At 50.6% G+C, this 18,198-nt stretch overlaps 1 protein-coding gene across 4 annotated transcripts in view; it reads right to left on the reverse strand.

The window, feature by feature from the left end:
* Positions 1-1,189: 1,189 nt before the first annotated feature.
* CTBP2 (C-terminal binding protein 2) overlaps positions 1,190-18,198 on the reverse strand; it is a 64,065-nt gene continuing 47,056 nt past the window's right edge. For all 4 annotated transcript variants that reach the window (XM_026851048.1, XM_026851050.1, XM_026851047.1 and 1 more), the window contains 8 exons: positions 14,664-14,818; positions 13,230-13,374; positions 9,855-10,061; positions 8,151-8,365; positions 7,074-7,204; positions 6,011-6,138; positions 4,706-4,823; positions 1,190-3,133 (listed from right to left, as the gene is read on the reverse strand). In XM_026851048.1, coding sequence (XP_026706849.1) covers positions 2,953-3,133; positions 4,706-4,823; positions 6,011-6,138; positions 7,074-7,204; positions 8,151-8,365; positions 9,855-10,061; positions 13,230-13,374; positions 14,664-14,818 — 1,280 coding nt within the window. In that variant the 3' untranslated portion in view covers positions 1,190-2,952. The remainder of the gene's footprint in view (positions 3,134-4,705; positions 4,824-6,010; positions 6,139-7,073; positions 7,205-8,150; positions 8,366-9,854; positions 10,062-13,229; positions 13,375-14,663; positions 14,819-18,198) is intronic.

An 18,198-nucleotide genomic window follows, 5' to 3' on the forward strand; every position in this document is an offset into this window, starting at 1 on the left:
CTTACGGCAAATAGTACTACATTGTGTTTTCTCCATTAACAGAATGGGTTTGTGTGCCTTTAGAGACCCTTATTTAATGGCCACTTCTCCTTTTGTTCAGTAACTTCCCTTACCACTTCTTCAAATATTCAGTAGCAACTGCTTATCTCCTGGGTTTTGTGTTGTTTTGTTTTGTTTTTTTTTTTCCCCAATAATTTTCCAGTTGCAAGTTGCAGCATGTTCCCAGAGTATCTTAACGGCGAGGATGCTCTTCCCCTCCTGCTTCCATGGAGCTTCTCTTTGCACTTGAAACCCCACAGCAGAAAAGCCACCGTCGGGTACCAGAACGTGTCCTTTAGGCTGTAACCCCCAGGGTTTCTTCAGTTTCTACTCTTGGAGCTTGTAGCACTTCAGTAGAGGCTGCTGGCCCACGTTTGCATCCATCCTCAGTTTTGGCTGAGAGGGAGGTTGGGTGTTGGGTGAAAAGCCGAGCGTTTGCTGTGCTGGGGGGTCTGAGGGAAGCCTCGTGCTGTCCGGGGGCCGAGTCCGCTGGTGCCACCTCCCACTGGCAGCGGATGCCCGAGATCCTGGGACGCAGGGAAGTGCCTGCGCCCATCTGGGATGCAACTGCTTATTTAAAACCAAACAAAAGTAGCACAGCTAGTTTATTTTTAAAACAAACCTCACATCGATTAAATGTTTCCCTCTTGGTTTACACTGTCATTTCAGTGTTTCCCAAACACCTGCTCTGTAACCAACCTGTTTTATCCTCCTGGTTTCTCCTCGTCACAAATAATCACTGGTGTGCTGTGTTGGTCACTGGCAGTGCTCACTCCCCGATGAAAGTTTTTTTTTTTTTTTTTTTTTTTTAATGTGTTTGAAGCTGATAACTAGTTTTCAGTTTAATTTAAAGCAAACAAAATACAGACTTCTGTAACCTGGATGTTTTTTGGTTTCAACTTTTGTAGTCCCCTTCTAGCCCAAGCTCTTTGCCCCATCTAAGGCTGTGTCTGCTGGCACCCGACACTGTGAAAGGGTGGAAGTGAAAGAACAGGACTTTTGTCTAGCAAGGCTTTACGCTGCTCCTGACTCTCAGGCGTGTTTTCAGCCTCATTTCCAAGCAGTTTGTTAATGCTGCATCTCGAGTATGTACAAAAAACATTGGTTGAGGTGTACCTGCCTTTGTAGCTAATGGAAACCAGAACGATGATTTTTTTTTTTTTCCACTTAGGCTGCTTATAATGTCCCACTTGATTTTTAAATATTCACAAATTAGAAACAAGTTTACAGCTTCTGCGTAGGAAACGAAACTCAGGCAGCGTTTCCCTAGCAGCACGATTTTAACACTGACCTGCACGCAGCGAGCTTGAACCGAGTTTCTGCAGCGTTTCCCAGAGTGTCCAGGTCCTCCTGCCGCGGGCGAGGTGAGCGGGTCCCAGCTGCTGCTCGAGGGCCGGAGGTGCCGCAGTCCCAGCAGAACTCACCTGCCCTGCGCTGCCAGACCCTCGCTGCCGCGGGAGGGCACAGGGTGCTCAGAGCTGGGTTCTGTACCTCACGGTGCCGTCTCACTGTCTTCAGCTTAGAGCAGTGGTCAGACTGCAGCGAGAGCTCTTACCTTTCAGAAATTATAGAAATTTTATCACTTTTTATTGAAAACTGCACTGAACGCTAAATGTCCACCTTTACAATAAACAAATACAGTAACGGTAACACACTAAAACAAAACATACTTCTGATAGCCATTGTTTTTTTTGTGTTTTTTTTTTTTCTGTTTGGGACAGCTTAAGATTTTTTTTTTTTTTGTCACAGAAACAGGAATGTACCCATACAAAGGCTCAAAATAGGCCATCTTTTTAAAAACAAAAAGGCGATGATCCACAAAAGACTATGAATATAACATGTAACTAGTTGATACAAATCTAATAGGATTTGTTAAAATCAGTCACATCTAATAACACATTTTGAAGTGTTCTTGTATAAAATATCACGTGAAGAAAAGGAGACTTTTATCAATGTCTAAAAAAGTGGGTTTTGTTCATAGACAGTCTGACAAGTTACCATAAAAAGTGTTTCCTGAGACATAAGGAAATGCAACATTATTCTTGAACCCTTTCCAGCTCAAGACTTTTTCCACTTGATAAAATAGCTGCAGATTTAAAACTGAGAAAATATATTTGAGTACAAATAGTGTGTGAAACTTAATACTTTCTTCTTTTTTTTTTTCCTTTTTTTTTTCTTTTTTTTTTTTTTTTCTTGCATCATTGCAGGGCGTAGGTGAATGCACAGCTACTTTATTCAGTTTGTTTTTTCCTCAGCCCGGGAGGGCAGTGGCCGTTGCCAGGAGCCCTTTCTGCCCTCCCCATCCCACGGATCCCAGCTGGAATGGCTAGAACTGAAACCTGGCAGGAGAACTTCTGTTACACTGGCCCTGTGAGACTGCAGAAAGGATTATTATTATTTTTTTTTTCTTCCATTTCTAAGCCAGTACTGATGCCTCCCATTAGAAGAGGTAACCACATACAAGAGTAAGGAAAGGGCTGAAGCCACATAATGGTTTCCTCTTACATTTCTACGTTAACTCTGTAAGGATTGCTTAATGCAATGGTTTGAAAACAGGTGCAGCAGCCCTGTCCTTCCCAAGGAATTGAGGGAAAAAAAAAAAATCTATTTTTATTCATGTGATTGATGCACAGATGAAGGAAACTTAACACACAATAACAGAAGTTGATCATTAATGTATCACATCCTAGTTTTCAGCGCTTCAGTAAGCAGGTGACTTCTTCAGGGCTTCTCCCCGGTCTTGACTGCTATCACTTGGTCGTTAACACTGGAACATCAATGATGCGTCTGTCCAAAATCAACATTACAAATTTTGTATCAAATTCTTTTTTAGTTCATGTATAACTTCTTTTCCAATGTCTCTTGGTCCCAAGTTTATTGAATGATTATTTTTTTTTTTTTTTAAATTATCTGCTATTGCTCATTGGGATGTTCCCTGTTGTCCCCGTGTTTTGTGGGCTGGTTAGGAGATGGAGCTTGGGAAGGATGTGCCACTGTGGGAAGATTGTGAGTAACAGGGATGCCTCCGGGAATGATGCCCTCCATTGCTGCCGGTATTCCTCCCGGTGCCACACTGACCATCCCAGGTGGATACCTGGGAGAGGGGACAGAGAGAGGCAGGTTTGTCACCTTGGAGCTCGCCACAGGCACTGCCAACCACCCAACCACCCTCACAGAGGCTATGGAGAAAGCCAGCAGCAAAGAGTCCACTTCTCTGCTCCAGATGAGTTTATTTTTATTTTTTTTTTAAATCACAGAGGATAGCTCAACACTGACTTTAAACCAAAGCTGCTCTGTCTTGTTTGAGCTTCCTCCACTAAGCTACCAGGGCTGCGTCATGGTCTTATACCTTCTAAGGTGTTGTTGAACCGTGAGGTTTAACACTTAATATTCTCTTTTGAAAATTGGGTAAGGAATCATCTCGAACACTCTCCGAAATGCCAAGCACTAGCACGCTGCCCTGACCATCCCCTTTGAACCTCTCCTCCTGGTCTGTAAGTTTTCCCTCTTCCTGGTGTAACCAGGGAGCACAACTCAACAAGGGGGTTGGATCTAGTCCCTCTTCCTTTCAAAGAGCAGGGTGAGTTACACCTAGTGAAGAAACAACAGCAAGTTTGAGAAAGGAGAAGAAACACCAATTTCTTGAGCAGTCCAAGCTCAAGATGTGGGTGCAGTGAGGCCAAAACCCACTGGGGGTCTGTGGGAGAGGAGGGGCCTGAGGTGGAGGGGGGAGGAGGGAGGGGAAGGGGGGTTTTACTCCCCCGGGAAGGCGATGAGCTGACCCCAGCTTACAGGGCCACAGCTCCTGAGGAGCTCGGCGAGGCTGAAGCACCCAGCAGAGGTTAAGCCAGGAAGGGCTTGTGCTCAGGTCTGGCATTGCCCACGGGGTCCTGAACAGGCAGAAGCAGGGCCCAGGGTGCTGCCCTTCACCAGGGTCGGCTGTTCCAGCCTCCACCTACACCCATGGAAGTGGAATATCGCTGCCTGCGGCCCACAAGCAGTTGTGAGCTCCAGGACTCTGCTGCCAGATGCACTCCTGCCTGCCCCTGCCCTGTAACACCCCCTGACGCACCCCACAGGCTTTTTTTTTTTTTGTATTTCAGAGTTTTTGGCAGCGGAGATATGCTGAAGGCTGCCCGTGCTCAGGCTAAGTCCTCAAGCCTAATGGCAGCATGCTTTGAGCCATCCAAAGTGGAGCAATCCCTAAACCCAATCTCGGGGATTTAGGTGGAAATGAGACCACCCGGCTATGGGCCTGTATTTGGAGTTTTCACCCTGGCTCATTAACGCAGGAGCTGGGCCAGGCTCACAGCGGCCAGTGCACGCACAGAGGGGCAGAGCAAAGCCTCAAAGTTCTCTCCTGCTTGTTTACAGGTCTGAGGGGGGGGTCCTGCCACTTCGGGAGGTGCTGTACGAGTGGCTCCCAGCCCACCAGAACGGAGGTTTAATCAACGGGAGGCTTTACAAGCCCGGGGTTAAATCAAGCAGCACCAGTCCTGCAGAGATGTGGCTGCTGGCCCCAAGGAGGGGGATTTCAGAGTCGCCTGCCGAGCTGATGAAGCGGCTGTTCCTTTGGGATTTCTCCCTGGATTTGCAGCCAGAAGCCTGACGCCTACCCCTGCAGGGAACCCGCGGCGGGCTGGGGTGCTCCTGTTCTCCGGCTTACCTGTACGTGGCACCATTGAGCTCTGGATGAATTGCTTGCTGATCTATTACTGACCACGGAGCTGTTGTGACAAAGAATTCCTTGTTCACGCAGTTTCTTAGGCTTTCTGGGATGCGCCCTGGAGTTGGTAATGAAGATAAGTCTGTGTCAGTTGGGTCCCAGATTTATCACCAATAAGCGACATTTTCTTATTTCACTGTATTTGTTACTGTAAAGGATGGGAAGAAAAAATACCCCATAACTCTTGTCTCAGGAGGATGTTTGGGCTGTTCTGAGGTGTAGGGTTGGAGTCCAATTCCCTCCCCTCAGCCCTACCTCTCTGCTTTCAGGAACGCTGTTCCCTTGAGCCTGCTGCTCCCAGGGAGATGGAGGACAATTTTTAGGGTGAGAGAACCACAACTTTGCTGGAGCATTGTGACCACCACCATGAAACAAGCTCAGTTACAGAGAAGGGCAACGGAGCTGGGGCAGGGTCTGGAGCACAGGTCTGCTGGGGAGCGGCTGGGGGAACTGGGGGGGTTCAGTCTGGAGAAGAGGAGGCTGAGGGGAGACCTCCTGGCCCTCGGCAACTCCCTGCCAGGAGGGGGCAGAGAGGGGGGATGAGTCTCTGGAGCCAAGGCCCCAGCGCCAGGCCCCGAGGGAATGGCCTCAAGCTGCCCAGGGCAGGGTCAGGCTGGCTCTGAGGAAGGATTTCTGTGCAGAAGGGGCTGTTGGGCGTTGGAATGGGCTGCCCAGGGCAGGGGGGAGTCCCCGGGATCCCTGGGGGGGTTGAAGAGTCGGGCTGAGCCAGCGCTGAGGGATCTGGGGGAGTTGGGAAGGGTCAGGGGGAGGGTCATGGCTGGACTGGAGGAGCTGCAGGGGCTTTTCCAGACGAGATGATTCTGTGAGAGTTGGACACAGGTGCCTTCACTGCTTTAAAATGTGGTTTTGGCATATAGTTGGCTGTGGTCTACATCATCTTTGGGGTTAGGACCATTAAAAGTGGCAGCAATTATTGCTTCGCTGTCCTTTTCTTCTGAGTCACAGACACTAGTCTTTGCCATGCTGCTGATTTACGAAAAACCCCAACAAACCCACAAAACCCCCCACACCCAAACCCCTCACCCAACCACAAACACGCCCAACTGACAGAAAAGTAAAGTTTGGTTTCTCAGCTCTTTTGCTGGGAAGAAAATGAGGGTTAGCCCGGCCTTTCCCAGGCTCCTGCTGAGACACAGGCAGGGTGATGCCCTGCCTCTGCCCCTCCTGGCTCACGTTCCAGGCACACCCGTGAGCTGAGCCCGGCTTCTCGGCGGCGCCGGGTACCTGTGATCGCGCGTCGTATTTCAGTAGCAGCAGCTTCTCTCATCTCTAGCGACGCCTGCTCGCTGTACCAAGCGGTGTGTGGAGTACAGATTAAATTAGGAGCATCTTTCAACGGGCCTTGAGCAAAACTGGGAGCAGGGAGGAGGAAAAAAAAAAAAAAGGATGATTAATCAATGTTTAAAAAGAGAATAAAGTATGTTACAAGCGGCAAAAGGCTCGTGGCCTGCCTGCTGCACATGCAAGCCTCAGTCCCCAGTGCCCTGCCTGTGGCACTGGGGCTGGAAAGAGCCCAACAGTGTCCTGCCAGCCCAAAACGGCCATGGAAATGTTGGGGAGGAAGCACAGCTCCAGTGCAGGCACAGACTGAAAACGCTCCCAAAAAAGAGCCAACAGGGCTGAAAAAACAGCCTAGAGGGTGGTGGTTCATAATGTTCCCACAGGAATCAAGCTGACCCAGCACTGAGGGATCTGGTGGAGTTGAGAACAGTCAGTGTGAGGTTAACAGTTGGACTGGAGGAGCTCCAAGGGCTTTTCCAACCGAGATGATTCTGTGAATAAATGCCTGGGGGTGTCCCTGCAGCAGTGTGGGGATGCGGGCACAGGCTGCAGGTCACCCAGCCCAGGGGTGGGGAGTGGGTGAATATCGGGGTAACCCTTTTGTAGGACCACACTTTCAGGTTTTTTTCTGAAAACACAAGTAAACTACTGGTATTACCCCTGTCCCCAGGCTGCAGTGAGGGAAGCTGCACTCCCACTTATAACCAACCCCTTCCCAACTAGCAGCAGCCTGTGGGCAAAAATGCCCAGCGCTCAGTGCAGTAAATTTACTCTCGTGGACATTTTTATTTTTAAAATACAGGCCCATTTCTTGTTCTGAGCCCCCTGTGTCCCTCTGAACACCTGTTACTCCACTGCCAGCCCAGGCCTGAGGGATGCAGCCAGGTGCTGTAGCCTTTCCTCAGCCCAGCAGGGCTGTCCCCCTGTGTAACAAGAGACACGGGTGTTGTGTACCCCCCGCTACACTCGGCAACCCACAAAACGGCCCCGTGAGCCAGAGCTTTACCTAAACGGTTCGGACTCGTGCACGTCCAGCGCAGCCCCTCGTATCCGTCCCTCCTTCAGGGCTTGAGTTAAGGCCTTCTCGTCCACCAGCCCCCCGCGCGCCGTGTTCACCAGGAACGCTCCCTGCCTCATCTGCCAGCGGCCGGGGGAGAGAGAGGAGAGTGAGCTTGGTGCTGTGACCCCGTCCTCCCCCCACCCCAATGCAGCGGTGGGTGCCCCGGGGTGTCTCTGGCCGGGACTGCACCCCGCTTTTCGTGCTAAGCAGCTGCGCTCCTAACCCAGAGCACTGCCCAGCCACGTGCACGTGTGTTTTCTATGGTTAGTCCGGCTGTGGCTGGTATCAGCAAACAAAACATGGTCCTGCCATTGCCTCCACACCACACCGTGGGGAGTGTTTTTCAGTTTTGGGCCCCTCACCCCAAAAAGGCCATTGAATGACTTGAGCGTGGCCAGAGAAGGGCAACGGAGCTGGGGCAGGGTCTGGAGCACAGGTCTGCTGGGGAGCGGCTGGGGGAACTGGGGGGGTTCAGTCTGGAGAAGAGGAGGCTGAGGGGAGACCTCCTGGCCCTCGGCAACTCCCTGCCAGGAGGGGGCAGAGAGGGGGGATGAGTCTCTGGAGCCAAGGCCCCAGCGCCAGGCCCCGAGGGAATGGCCTCAAGCTGCCCAGGGCAGGGTCAGGCTGGCTCTGAGGAAGGATTTCTGTGCAGAAGGGGCTGTTGGGCGTTGGAATGGGCTGCCCAGGGCAGGGGGGAGTCCCCGGGATCCCTGGAGGGGTTGAAGAGTCGGGCTGAGCCAGCGCTGAGGGATCTGGGGGAGTTGGGAACAGTCAGGGGGAGGGTCATGGTTGGGCTGGAGGAGCTTCAAGGGCTTTTCCAACTGTGATTTATAAGCCAGTGCTGGTAGGAGACCATTTACAGTTACAGGTCCCTCTTGGGCTTCATCACACATGAAAGAGACAGGTTGTTGGGTGGCAACCAGCTACTCTGGAGGTTGCCCATAGGCGCATAGGGCCCTGGCTAGCTGTGGCCCTGACCGCAGAGTTTGCCCGTTGACGAGTCGTGCATGCGAGATGAATTACCTGCTTAATCGTGAAGTCGTTGATAAGGTGGTGGTTATGTTCATTAAGGTTACAGTGCAACGAGACACAGTCGCTCTGATAGAGCAGGTCCTGGAGCGTGTAGACCCGCTGGACCCCCAGGGACCTCTCTATCCCATCCTGCAGGTACGGGTCATAAAATATCACGTTGAAGCCGAAGGCCTTGGCTCGGACTGCGACCGCCTGTGCAGTGCGACCTGCGTGTGAAGGAAAGAGGGGGGGTAATTTAACTGATTCCCACCTCCCTGGCTCCACACAGCTAAGCTGCCTCAGAGCCTGACACCCCCCAGCCTGGCCCAGGGACTGCCATGGGGGTGCCCGGGACCTCCTGAGCTTCCAGAACAGCCTGCAAAGGGACGCTGGCTGGAGGGCAAACCTGGGCCATCTTGGTTTAGCTCTAGCAAATGTGATGCTTGTGTCAAAATCTGAAAAAAACCCAAAAAAACCAAAATGAAGAGCGAGGCCACCAGGCACCTGCCAGCTCAGGGCCATCTGAATGTGCTGGACCATCCGTGGCCACTCAGGTCTGGCAGGGGAGGTCCATGGTGTGGCTCAGCCCCACCGATGTGCAGCTCTGGATATCACAGAGAAACAATCCCCTGCAGTACCACATCTACCAAGAAAAACTGAAATAGGAACGGAAAAAGCGCCGCCTTTTTCAGGCCACTTGTTTGTGATAGGTTTGTCAGCCTCTCGCTGAACGGCTGGTTAATGGGGCATGACAATGACAACTGCTGTGTCTCGGAAGCAAAGGGCTACTACAGCCTCTGGGCTGGGGAAGGATGGCTGTGGTGTTGCTGGAGACACCCCTGCCTGTCCTTTTTGCACTGATTAACTCAGGGCTCTGCAAGACAACAGCACGAAGCAAGTGGGGAAACCGGCTACTGCACAGAAAGCAAGTGGAAATAGTGCTGCAGCATCTGGGGTTTGGCTCTTGGTGCTGCCCCAAATGGCAGCTGCCCTTCAGCTGCATGGGGGGACACAGGCCTGGTAACGCAGCCAGAACTGCTCCCTAAACCAGCACCTCGCCAAAAAAACCTCCTCTGCATGAGTTTCTGTCCCTTTGCGTGTGTGTGATTGGCCACCAAGTGCTGGGTGAGCTTCTGCTGCCTGAAGGCACCTCCTGAATCATCGCACGATGGCTGGATTTGCTCCCAAAAGGGAATTCCAAGAGGGCTGTCAGCAGAGGTGCTGTGCTACCTCAGATGCTGAAACTCCCTATGAAGAGGTGAACTGAAGACAAACTGTGTTTTACACAGCCCTGCCGAGGTGCAGGGCAGAAGGGCTGTGGAAGAGCTGGGTTGTGTAGCTGTGGCTCAGGGATGGTTTTTTTTGGGAGAGGACGGCAGCGCTGCCAGGTGTGGTCCCTCGTGGGGCGCTGCCGGGTTTCACCCACGCTCCCAGTTGGACTAAATGATCTCCAAGGTCTTTTCCAACCTAGATGATTCTGTGATCCTCCAAGGACTCAGCCAAGGCTCACAAAATCCAGATCCTTCCCCCCAAACCCAGCCTAAAATGTTCTCCCTGCTTCAACTGATCCACCGTGGTGGTTCTGGTTTTGAGAAACACTTGGTTTACGTCTTTCCCAGGGCAGGGAAGTAGTGCTGAGCCTTCCTCAGAGGCTGAAGAGCGGGCCGGCAGCGCTCCACGCCCCATCCGCAGGCTCCCTGCCCCCGGCCCACGTACCGAAGCCGATGAGGCCAAGCGTCTCCCCCCTGATGCGGGCGGCCCCCGAGGCCACCTCCCGGATCTGCTCCACGCTCTGCACCCGCGTGCCTTCCCGCAGCGCCTGGTACAGCCACGTGTTCCGTCGATAGAGGTTGAGGACGTGGCAGACGGTGGAGTCAGCCGTCTCCTCCACGGCGGCCGAGGGGATGTTGCAGACGGCGATTCCTGCAGAGGCAACACCACAAAGTAAAACCATGGCTCGGGGCGGGAGCAGCCACGCAGAGGGGCTCCTGGCTTTTTGTCCTCACATCACCCAACCAGCCCATATTTTTTTTTAAGCACTCAGAGGAACACGAGAAACACTTTCCAAGGACGTGAAATCTCTGCAAAACCCACCGCGACTGGTAATGCTCAGGGGTGCCCTACACCCCGGTGTCACTCTGGAGCAAGGACAAGTGCAGATTTCAAGTGCGACAGCTACGCAGGAGTAGCTCCAGCAGCAATAGAAAGACTTAGTCCTGTTTAGTTTAATCTACCTTCAAAGCGACTTCAATTGCGCTGGCACAAGTCACTTCTTCTCCGCAATCAGACTGTTCGACCGTTAAATTGTTTAGGGATGGGTAATTTGGTGCAGGATGCTGCACCAGGTCGCCACGGCCAGGCCAGCTTCCCCTTCCACCACCAAGCACCAAACCAGACGGCTCCAAACACCCCACGGCAAGGCTTGGGGTGACCCCCACTCCCACGGCACGTGCACTGTCAGCGGAACACCCACCCACACCCCTGCGAGAGGAACCCATAGTTCCTCCCACAAAATTTGGAGGCTTTCCCAAAATTTGGGAAGCGCAGGGGGCACGGCTGCGCCAGAGCAGCTCTCCCAGCCCAGTGCTGCTGCTGCACACCCGTCTGCCCTGGCTTGTTCCTTTGCCACAAAAGGTTTATTCTAACCCACCGTGTCCCCGCTTGGAGCTGCAAATATTAAATTCACTGGAAATCCTCCCCGATCGTTGCCCCATCCAGGCTCTGGCTTGGTAACGTGTGTAAGGGTGTGCTTAATTTCAAATCTATTCAGCAGAGCAGTTAAGCACAGGCTTATATCCCCCCAGATTCAACGGCATTTAAACACACATTTAAAGATGGATGTGTATTTAAGTGCTTTACTGGACTGGGGCCTTTGAGTAGAAACCATGAAAAAGTAGGAGATAAAGAGAGAATAAGATATTCAGAAAAATCCCCTTCCACTGTGAGGGGCACTGATTGAAATCAGTTTCCCATCCCCCTGTGAGTATCCCTGCTCCCAGGAGCTGCTTTTCTGTTTTTAAAACTGTTTTCCACCCTGTGGCTGTTTGAAAGACCTGCAGAAACGGGGAGAAAAACTGACTGACCCTACGCGGTGAACACCCCACCCCGCAACCGACCCCTGAAAACACCGCCTGCCTCCTTCAGGTGACGGGGACACGATGCTCCGGTCCCCACCAGCTCTTTAAGCCGATGCTGTCTTGTTTTACATCCCCCACCTTTTCCACAGAGGGTGATTTTGGGTTTACCTGGGGGACGTGGGTGCCCAGAAACCACGCTGACTGCCTGCCCCAGTCCCTAACGACACAGGAGGAAGGGCATCACAGGAGGAAGACCACACGTTTAGCTACCAGGCTACTGCTCCTGGCCAGCTGTAGGCAGAGGCTGTGGCTGCTCACAAGGGAACAAGAAGTTTGGGGGGTGATGGGGGCTCCGGCAGTGCTCCCCATCAGCCTGCAGCTCCGCCGAGGGTCCCCATCACCAACCCTGCCAGCACTTGTCCCTTTTTTGAGGGACCGCTTGCTTACAGAGCTGGGTGACACCAGCTTGCCTCTCCCACCAGCTTCTTACGCTGTTATTTACTCTTGTGTCCCCAGGAGCAGGAGCTGCCAGTCCCGGGGGTTAAATACCCACTGCGGATGGTTCAACACTGGCATCTTTTTCTCGGGGGTGTCTTTTAATGAGTCAAAACTGGTCCCACCAGCCCAGCCAGTAAGGCGCAGGCGGCCGCTAGTGCGTGGCCAGGCACTGTGGTTCGACACTGGTCATTTATTGACTGCACAGTTTAAAAACTACCTTATGGAAAGCAATACCAATTAAACTTTACGCTACATTTGTGGGTAGTCATTACATTTTCTACTCGAAACCACATCATTTGGCCACCCAATTTGCCAAGTATAAAAGAAGGATTATACTGCAGTATCCCATTACTTTATTCGTTATATTTTTCCTTTCTTGATGTTCAAAGCCTCAGAACATTGCTATAATGGATAATAACAATAAGAGTTAAAAACATGAAGAAACCATTACACTGAGAAGACACTGTTCTCCTCTCGAAAAAAATAATTCACTATATTGAGAATTGCTTTTTTAGGAATGACTATTTGAAACTCTCTTATCGCAATTATCTTTGTAAAATGGCTCACGTGAAATGGCTGTTATTCTTCACTTCCCCAGAGATAACCTTTAATACAAGATATCCTAAACACTATTGTAGGACTGCTTGATAGACTGAATCTTGGAAGCAGATGATCAAAACTGGTTGTAGCTCAGCTGCTAAAATCGTGGCTACAATTAAGCTCTCGCAGCTGGGAGTGGGTGACCAAAGGTCTCCGTGACCATCCAAACCAGTATGGAAACTGGGTGGCCCCAGCACCATCTGACAGCCACGTAACGCAGCCTGCTCGCACCCGCTGAACCCCGGCGTGCAGACAAATCCTGTCGCTGGATGCAGGGGCTCCTCTCTGGCAATGCGAGCCTCCGTATTTTGGCAGCCCATGTAACAGGGACCCACAGTAAGTGTCTTTTTCAAGTTCCTGAGGCACCTTTGGTGAGGTGGCAAAGGAGGCAGCAACCACCCAATGCACAATTCCTGCTTCACCGACCAACACGTCGCCTTCCCAGCGGCGTGGGCGTGACTCTGAGAACCAGATCAGATCAAGAGACTAATCTGGCTTAACAAAATATAATTAAACACCCTTTCTCCAATTTTTCTAAAACTAGATCAACTCTCCTGTGCCAGAAATAGAACAGCCGTACAAATATCCGTCGGTACAAGGGGGCACCTGGAACTAGGGACAGCCTAGGAACAAGGGACTCAGGGCAGTTTTAACACAGCATGAGCCTAAAAGCTGCCTTTTAAAACTGCACCATTTTGTTTACTTCACGGTCAAGTTTTCTCGTCATAATATTCTCTCCATGCAAAAATTATAAACTGCACCTGGAATTTTAGAGGCTGAATCACCCCCCTTTGGGAGGTCCTGCCAGCAGCTCTGCTTTGCCAGCACGCTCCCACGGGAAGCTGCAGGTACTTGTGCAGATTTTAAAGACTTGGAAGGACACGGAGGGGAATCAGGGTGTAGAGCTCAGACCTACCAAGTTCTCCCGCAGCTTTGATGTCAATGTTGTCATAGCCACTGCCTATTCGAACAATGACCCGTAAGGCCTTGAACTTCTCTAGATCTTCTCGAGTTAGTGTGATGGTGTGGTACATCATCGCCCCAACAGCTTCGTTTAATACCTGGAACAGAACAGAGATGTCAGGAGCCACCAGGACACCTGGAGGGGACACTCGCAGCTCCCGAATTGGGAATATTACACAGAAAATTGTAACATTTTTACAGCTGACCTACTGTCTGACCCAGGCACAGTGCAACCCCAGTCACCAAAACCATCAGGGGTGTGACCCACTGCCACGGCGGCCGTTCCCTTTGGGAACAGACTGGATGGATACCTGAAAATTATGATCTGGGGAGACAAGGCAGAGGAAAACTGAACCAGTCACTCACCTGGACCCTTTTCTGCTAATCCTTCTGCTTCCAATCAGCAGAAATTCTGCTTTTAAAAAGGATTTAGGTTTTACGGCAGTATCTGTTACTTTTGAACGCAACTGCGTGTCACTTGTAACTCCTCAATCTTCTGTCTGTTGGAAGTACAAAGACCTGTCACACTGTTCACGTTAACCTTTCCTGTATGTTTGCAAGAGTACCCAACGTGACTTGTGTGAGGCTGTACAGTCATGTAAGGCTGTACTTCATCCCCTTCAGTGGAGATTGAAACCTTCATCGGTGCTCACCATAAGCCACCTCGGTGCTTTGGAAACCCAAACCCAAACCAAATTCTTCAGAATCGGTTCGTCTGTCATCTATCAATACGTGTCATTAAAAATTTCTGTCCTCCTTCCCCCACATTTAATATTTGAAGCATTGCAAAAATCATCACCGATGCTATTTGTAGTTCTCTTTCCCAGATCCTAGCAGTGATTTCTGATCACTTCAAACCTCATTTGAGTTGTCTAAATGTGCACAAAGAATACTTTTAAAAGTATTTACAAGTAGCTGAGCTTCCAAGCAGAAACACCCACCCACACTACACGTATTTATCTGCCTGCCTGCTGCCCAGCTCACTGCTGGGGAGAAATGAGCTGCTGGAGGCGCAGGCAGCACCCGAGGAGACCCACCAGCTGCAGCACAGGGTGGTGATAGCAAAGCCAGAGCAACTGTGCCGCACCCCAGGGAGGTGCAAGAGGACTTAAAATAAATAAGAAACATTAATAACATGGATGTAAAAAACCTGATGCTAAGAGATAAAGAGATAAAGTGACTATTATTTTTTTTTTCCCCAAAAGAACATCTGGCTTTTAAAGCAGCCTTACTGAATTTTAATCTGCAGAGACTTCTGTTGATGTTAGCTGCTGATCGACTTGAAGTGCAGATTTGTACACGTTTTGTTCAAGAAGAACTGGAAGAGGAAGGCCAGAGCACGCTGTCCCCCAGTCCGGCCCGCCCGTGCCCTCGCGGCACACGTTACCTTCTCGTGAATCTCCTGAGTTGATTGTGCGTCACAGAATGCAACCGTCGCCAGGTCCTTCAAAATAGGCATCTCCACCGTGCAGTCCCTCCCGTCCAGCAGTGCCACCAAGGGCCGGGGGTGCATGGGGCCGTTCATGATCTGAGGGCGAATACCTGCAAGCAGAAGGAGTGTGGTTTTTAAACCGGCGGCAGCAGGAGGGTCCCCCAGCAGCAGTGGTACCTGCGCACAGTTCCCGTGTCAGGTGAGGGGCAGCAGCACACGGTTTCAGCTTGTACAACAGATTTTCAGGTGGCAATACAATGCAAAATTTAGCACAGGGGCCAGCTTTCTCTCTAGGAGTACAGCTGCAGTTTTGCCCCCGTACAGAGAGAAAACCCAGCAAAACTTGCCCCAGGACAGGGACGGAAAACCCCGCTTCAGCCACCCGTGACTTTATAGGCTGTATCTCCCCGTGCCAACCCTCACCAACACAGGCCACATTTCAATCAAACCACACAAGTCAGACCTGCTGGCCCGTTTCACTGTTTTATTCAGCATCTTAGGAGTGAAACCCAATCCAGTTGTAATTCTTTCCCCTGTCTGCAGGAGGGCTGGGATTTCATTCTGCAGATGTACACTGGGAATTGGTCTAGGTTTTTTTTAAAACTCTACTATTTTGACCACCTCAGAAAGCCAAGTCCAAACAGACAATCACTAACAAAAAAGGATTACGGGAAAATCATAGGCAGAACAGGACACTGAAGAGCTCTAGCATACAGGCATATATTCTGTTTTATTACCAGCTACTAAAAGGCTTCAAAAGGTGGGAACAGCAAAGCTCAGCTTACTCTGTAAAACCAAAGCCGGTCTAACCCCGCATCCCGCAGGATGCTCTGGGATGTGCGGCTGGAGCCAGCATGAAGGACCGGCACAAACACGATGAAACAGCTGCAGACCCAGCTCGTGCCAGCACAGCACACGTCTCTTCTCACGCTTACACACACCTCACCATGGGCTGAAACTATTTGTATTCAGGGGTCTGTTCAGATGTGCTACGTTTTTCTCATTTTACAATGACATGAGGTGAGGAAAGGAGCGATCACCACCAAGGGCCACAGAAAGCCAATTTTTCTGTCCTATTTATTGCTCCGCCAGAGATTAACCAATTCATTTTTGGACAAGTCACTTAGAAATTTCTACGCTTCCCTTTACTACTCAGTAAGGGCATTTCTTGTAGCAGGCCAGTACAAAATCTCTCATCTATCTTTTTCAGCTACCCAGGTGGTTTCTGCAAAAAACACATGTGGGGGCAAGCAAGTGCTCTGGGCATAAAGTGGTGTTTTATTTTTGCTGTCGCACCATGACATGGCCAGGCCTGGAGGGTTTGGGCTCAAACCTTCAAATCCTCCACCCAAGCGTCCCCAGAAAATCCTTCCTTCCTGACCAAAACCTCCTTTCTGCTCAAGAACCTTCCAGGGCTACCAGCCAACATGTGTCTTGCCTTTAGGCACAGCGGTTGTGCGATCCTTTGATTGAGGGGCTCACAGGCACAGCAAATGCCTTCACTCCATCTGGATGAGCACATTTTCCACCTCCAGGTATCATCGCTTGCTCACAGTGAAACTGCTGATGCTGGTGAGTGGACAAGCATGGGGTTTGGCTGAGGGAACTCCGTGGAGTTGGTTTTGGGTATTTTGGGGGGGTTCAAACAGCTCACAATGAGTATCAAAGAACAAACGCTACTGTGTGTGGCACGTTGGAGATAGTTGGACCCAAGGGGAGAGCGGGAGGCTCCTTCACTGGCCCTCATGTGCAGGGCTGGGTACTGCTCTAGCCCTCCGGACTGCGGTCAACACCTGGAATTGTGTCACTGCAGCCCCACGTGCCAGAAAAATGACAACAAGGGAAAGAAACTAATGAGAAGAGCAACGCCGTTTCCTTTTTTTTTTTTTTTTTTTTAAGGGAAAATTAAATGTGTCTTTTTGTCCAGATTGCCATCATGTAAAGTATTAGCAAGATCTCCACCAGCTGATGAGTATGTGACAGACGTGGGTGCTATGGGCCAAAGCAATGCCTCCCAGATGACGCCAGCACCAAGAGCATCGCCCCAGGGAGGGATCTACACTGCTGCCTATGAAACGCGGGAAAACATGCAGTTACATTTGTTTTACATGGGAAAAAATAACCCCGTGGAAACAGGCAGGTTTAATGGAGGGGGTTTAGTGCTGCTCTGTTCCTGTTTTACTGAATCTGCTTTAAGACGAGCCAACCAACCCAGCAGACCTGACTGAAGATTTTCAGCATTACAAGTGAACGTTTTTGGAATAGGTTCTTCTCTCCATCTTTCCTACCAAGATCATCCATTAGCATGTACTGGAAGTAATACATTATGTTTGCCTGCATTTCATCCAGATGGAAGTGCAATTGTGTCAGTACGCAGGGTAGAGTGCCGAGACGATTTGGATAACCGAAAGAAGCTTGCCCTAAGCAGATAAGCAAGAATAAAAACATGTACAAATCTCAGAGCGCTTATACAATCCTTATGTGAAGCACTATACCGCAGCTAGATTATTCTCTCAGGTTAACAGGCCAGCGAATTATAACACTGACTTAAATGCTTACTAACGTGTATGATCTCCCAGGCTTAGAGCATCACCTACCAGACTCATACCGCAACTGTAAATACAAAGGAATCTGATGCAGGGGTGGAGGTGGCCGTGGTGGTCCCAGGCACCATCCCCATCCCCACGCTGCACAGCCATCTGCCTCTGTCTGGGCAAGCTGAGCTCAGAGCTCGGTGCCCACCAGGTCAAGGCTCATTCTCAGGCAGAGCAGCGGGCACACGGAGGGTGGTGGTGGCTTCCCGTGAGCCTGGCACATGGAAGACAAAACCACTGGTTATCTGAAACTTTGACATTTAATCCGAGCCCCAAAATAACAGTTTTATTATGCTGCCATTACATAAGCTTCTTTGAAAGTCAAACGAAACACAGCTTTTTTTTTTTTTTTTTTTGAAACAGCATCTGTGTCTTTGCTCGGGATTAGGGATGTAATTGTGCACGATGACACAGGCTTCTTAGGCATGTCACCCTCGCCCGCACACAACGTGCAGTCGCCGAGGGTGAATGCTGGCTGGAAACCGTGAGGTAGTCACAGGAATGCCTCTCACTTCTACTTCAATGAGGGAATTTACTTCAGCTTGACAAGGAAAGTTTTGAAGCAAATCAATACGAGGTGAAGTGCATAATGTATGGAAATTACGTTTTAATAAAAACCATTGGCAGGTTTGCAACTTAACCCGTGCTATATCTTCCTCGCTTGCCTCTCCAACACTCTGCGTCTATTCCTCACCCTCCTGGTTCCTACCTCCTGTGTAAACACATTCAAACCAAAACATCTGGGCTGACAAAACCCGCTGAACTCAGTCCGCTTTTCTTTCTACCCAAGCTCATACAGCACGTTTGTTCTGCGTGCAACTGCTTCATTAAGAACGAGGTATGCCATGGATCAGAAAGTAATTAAACAGCCAGACACTCCCCCCCCCCCCCCCCCC

The sequence above is a fragment of the Athene cunicularia genome (assembly GCF_003259725.1).
Source record: "Athene cunicularia isolate RWA chromosome 6 unlocalized genomic scaffold, athCun1 chr6_part1, whole genome shotgun sequence".
Taxonomy (NCBI): domain Eukaryota; kingdom Metazoa; phylum Chordata; class Aves; order Strigiformes; family Strigidae; genus Athene; species Athene cunicularia.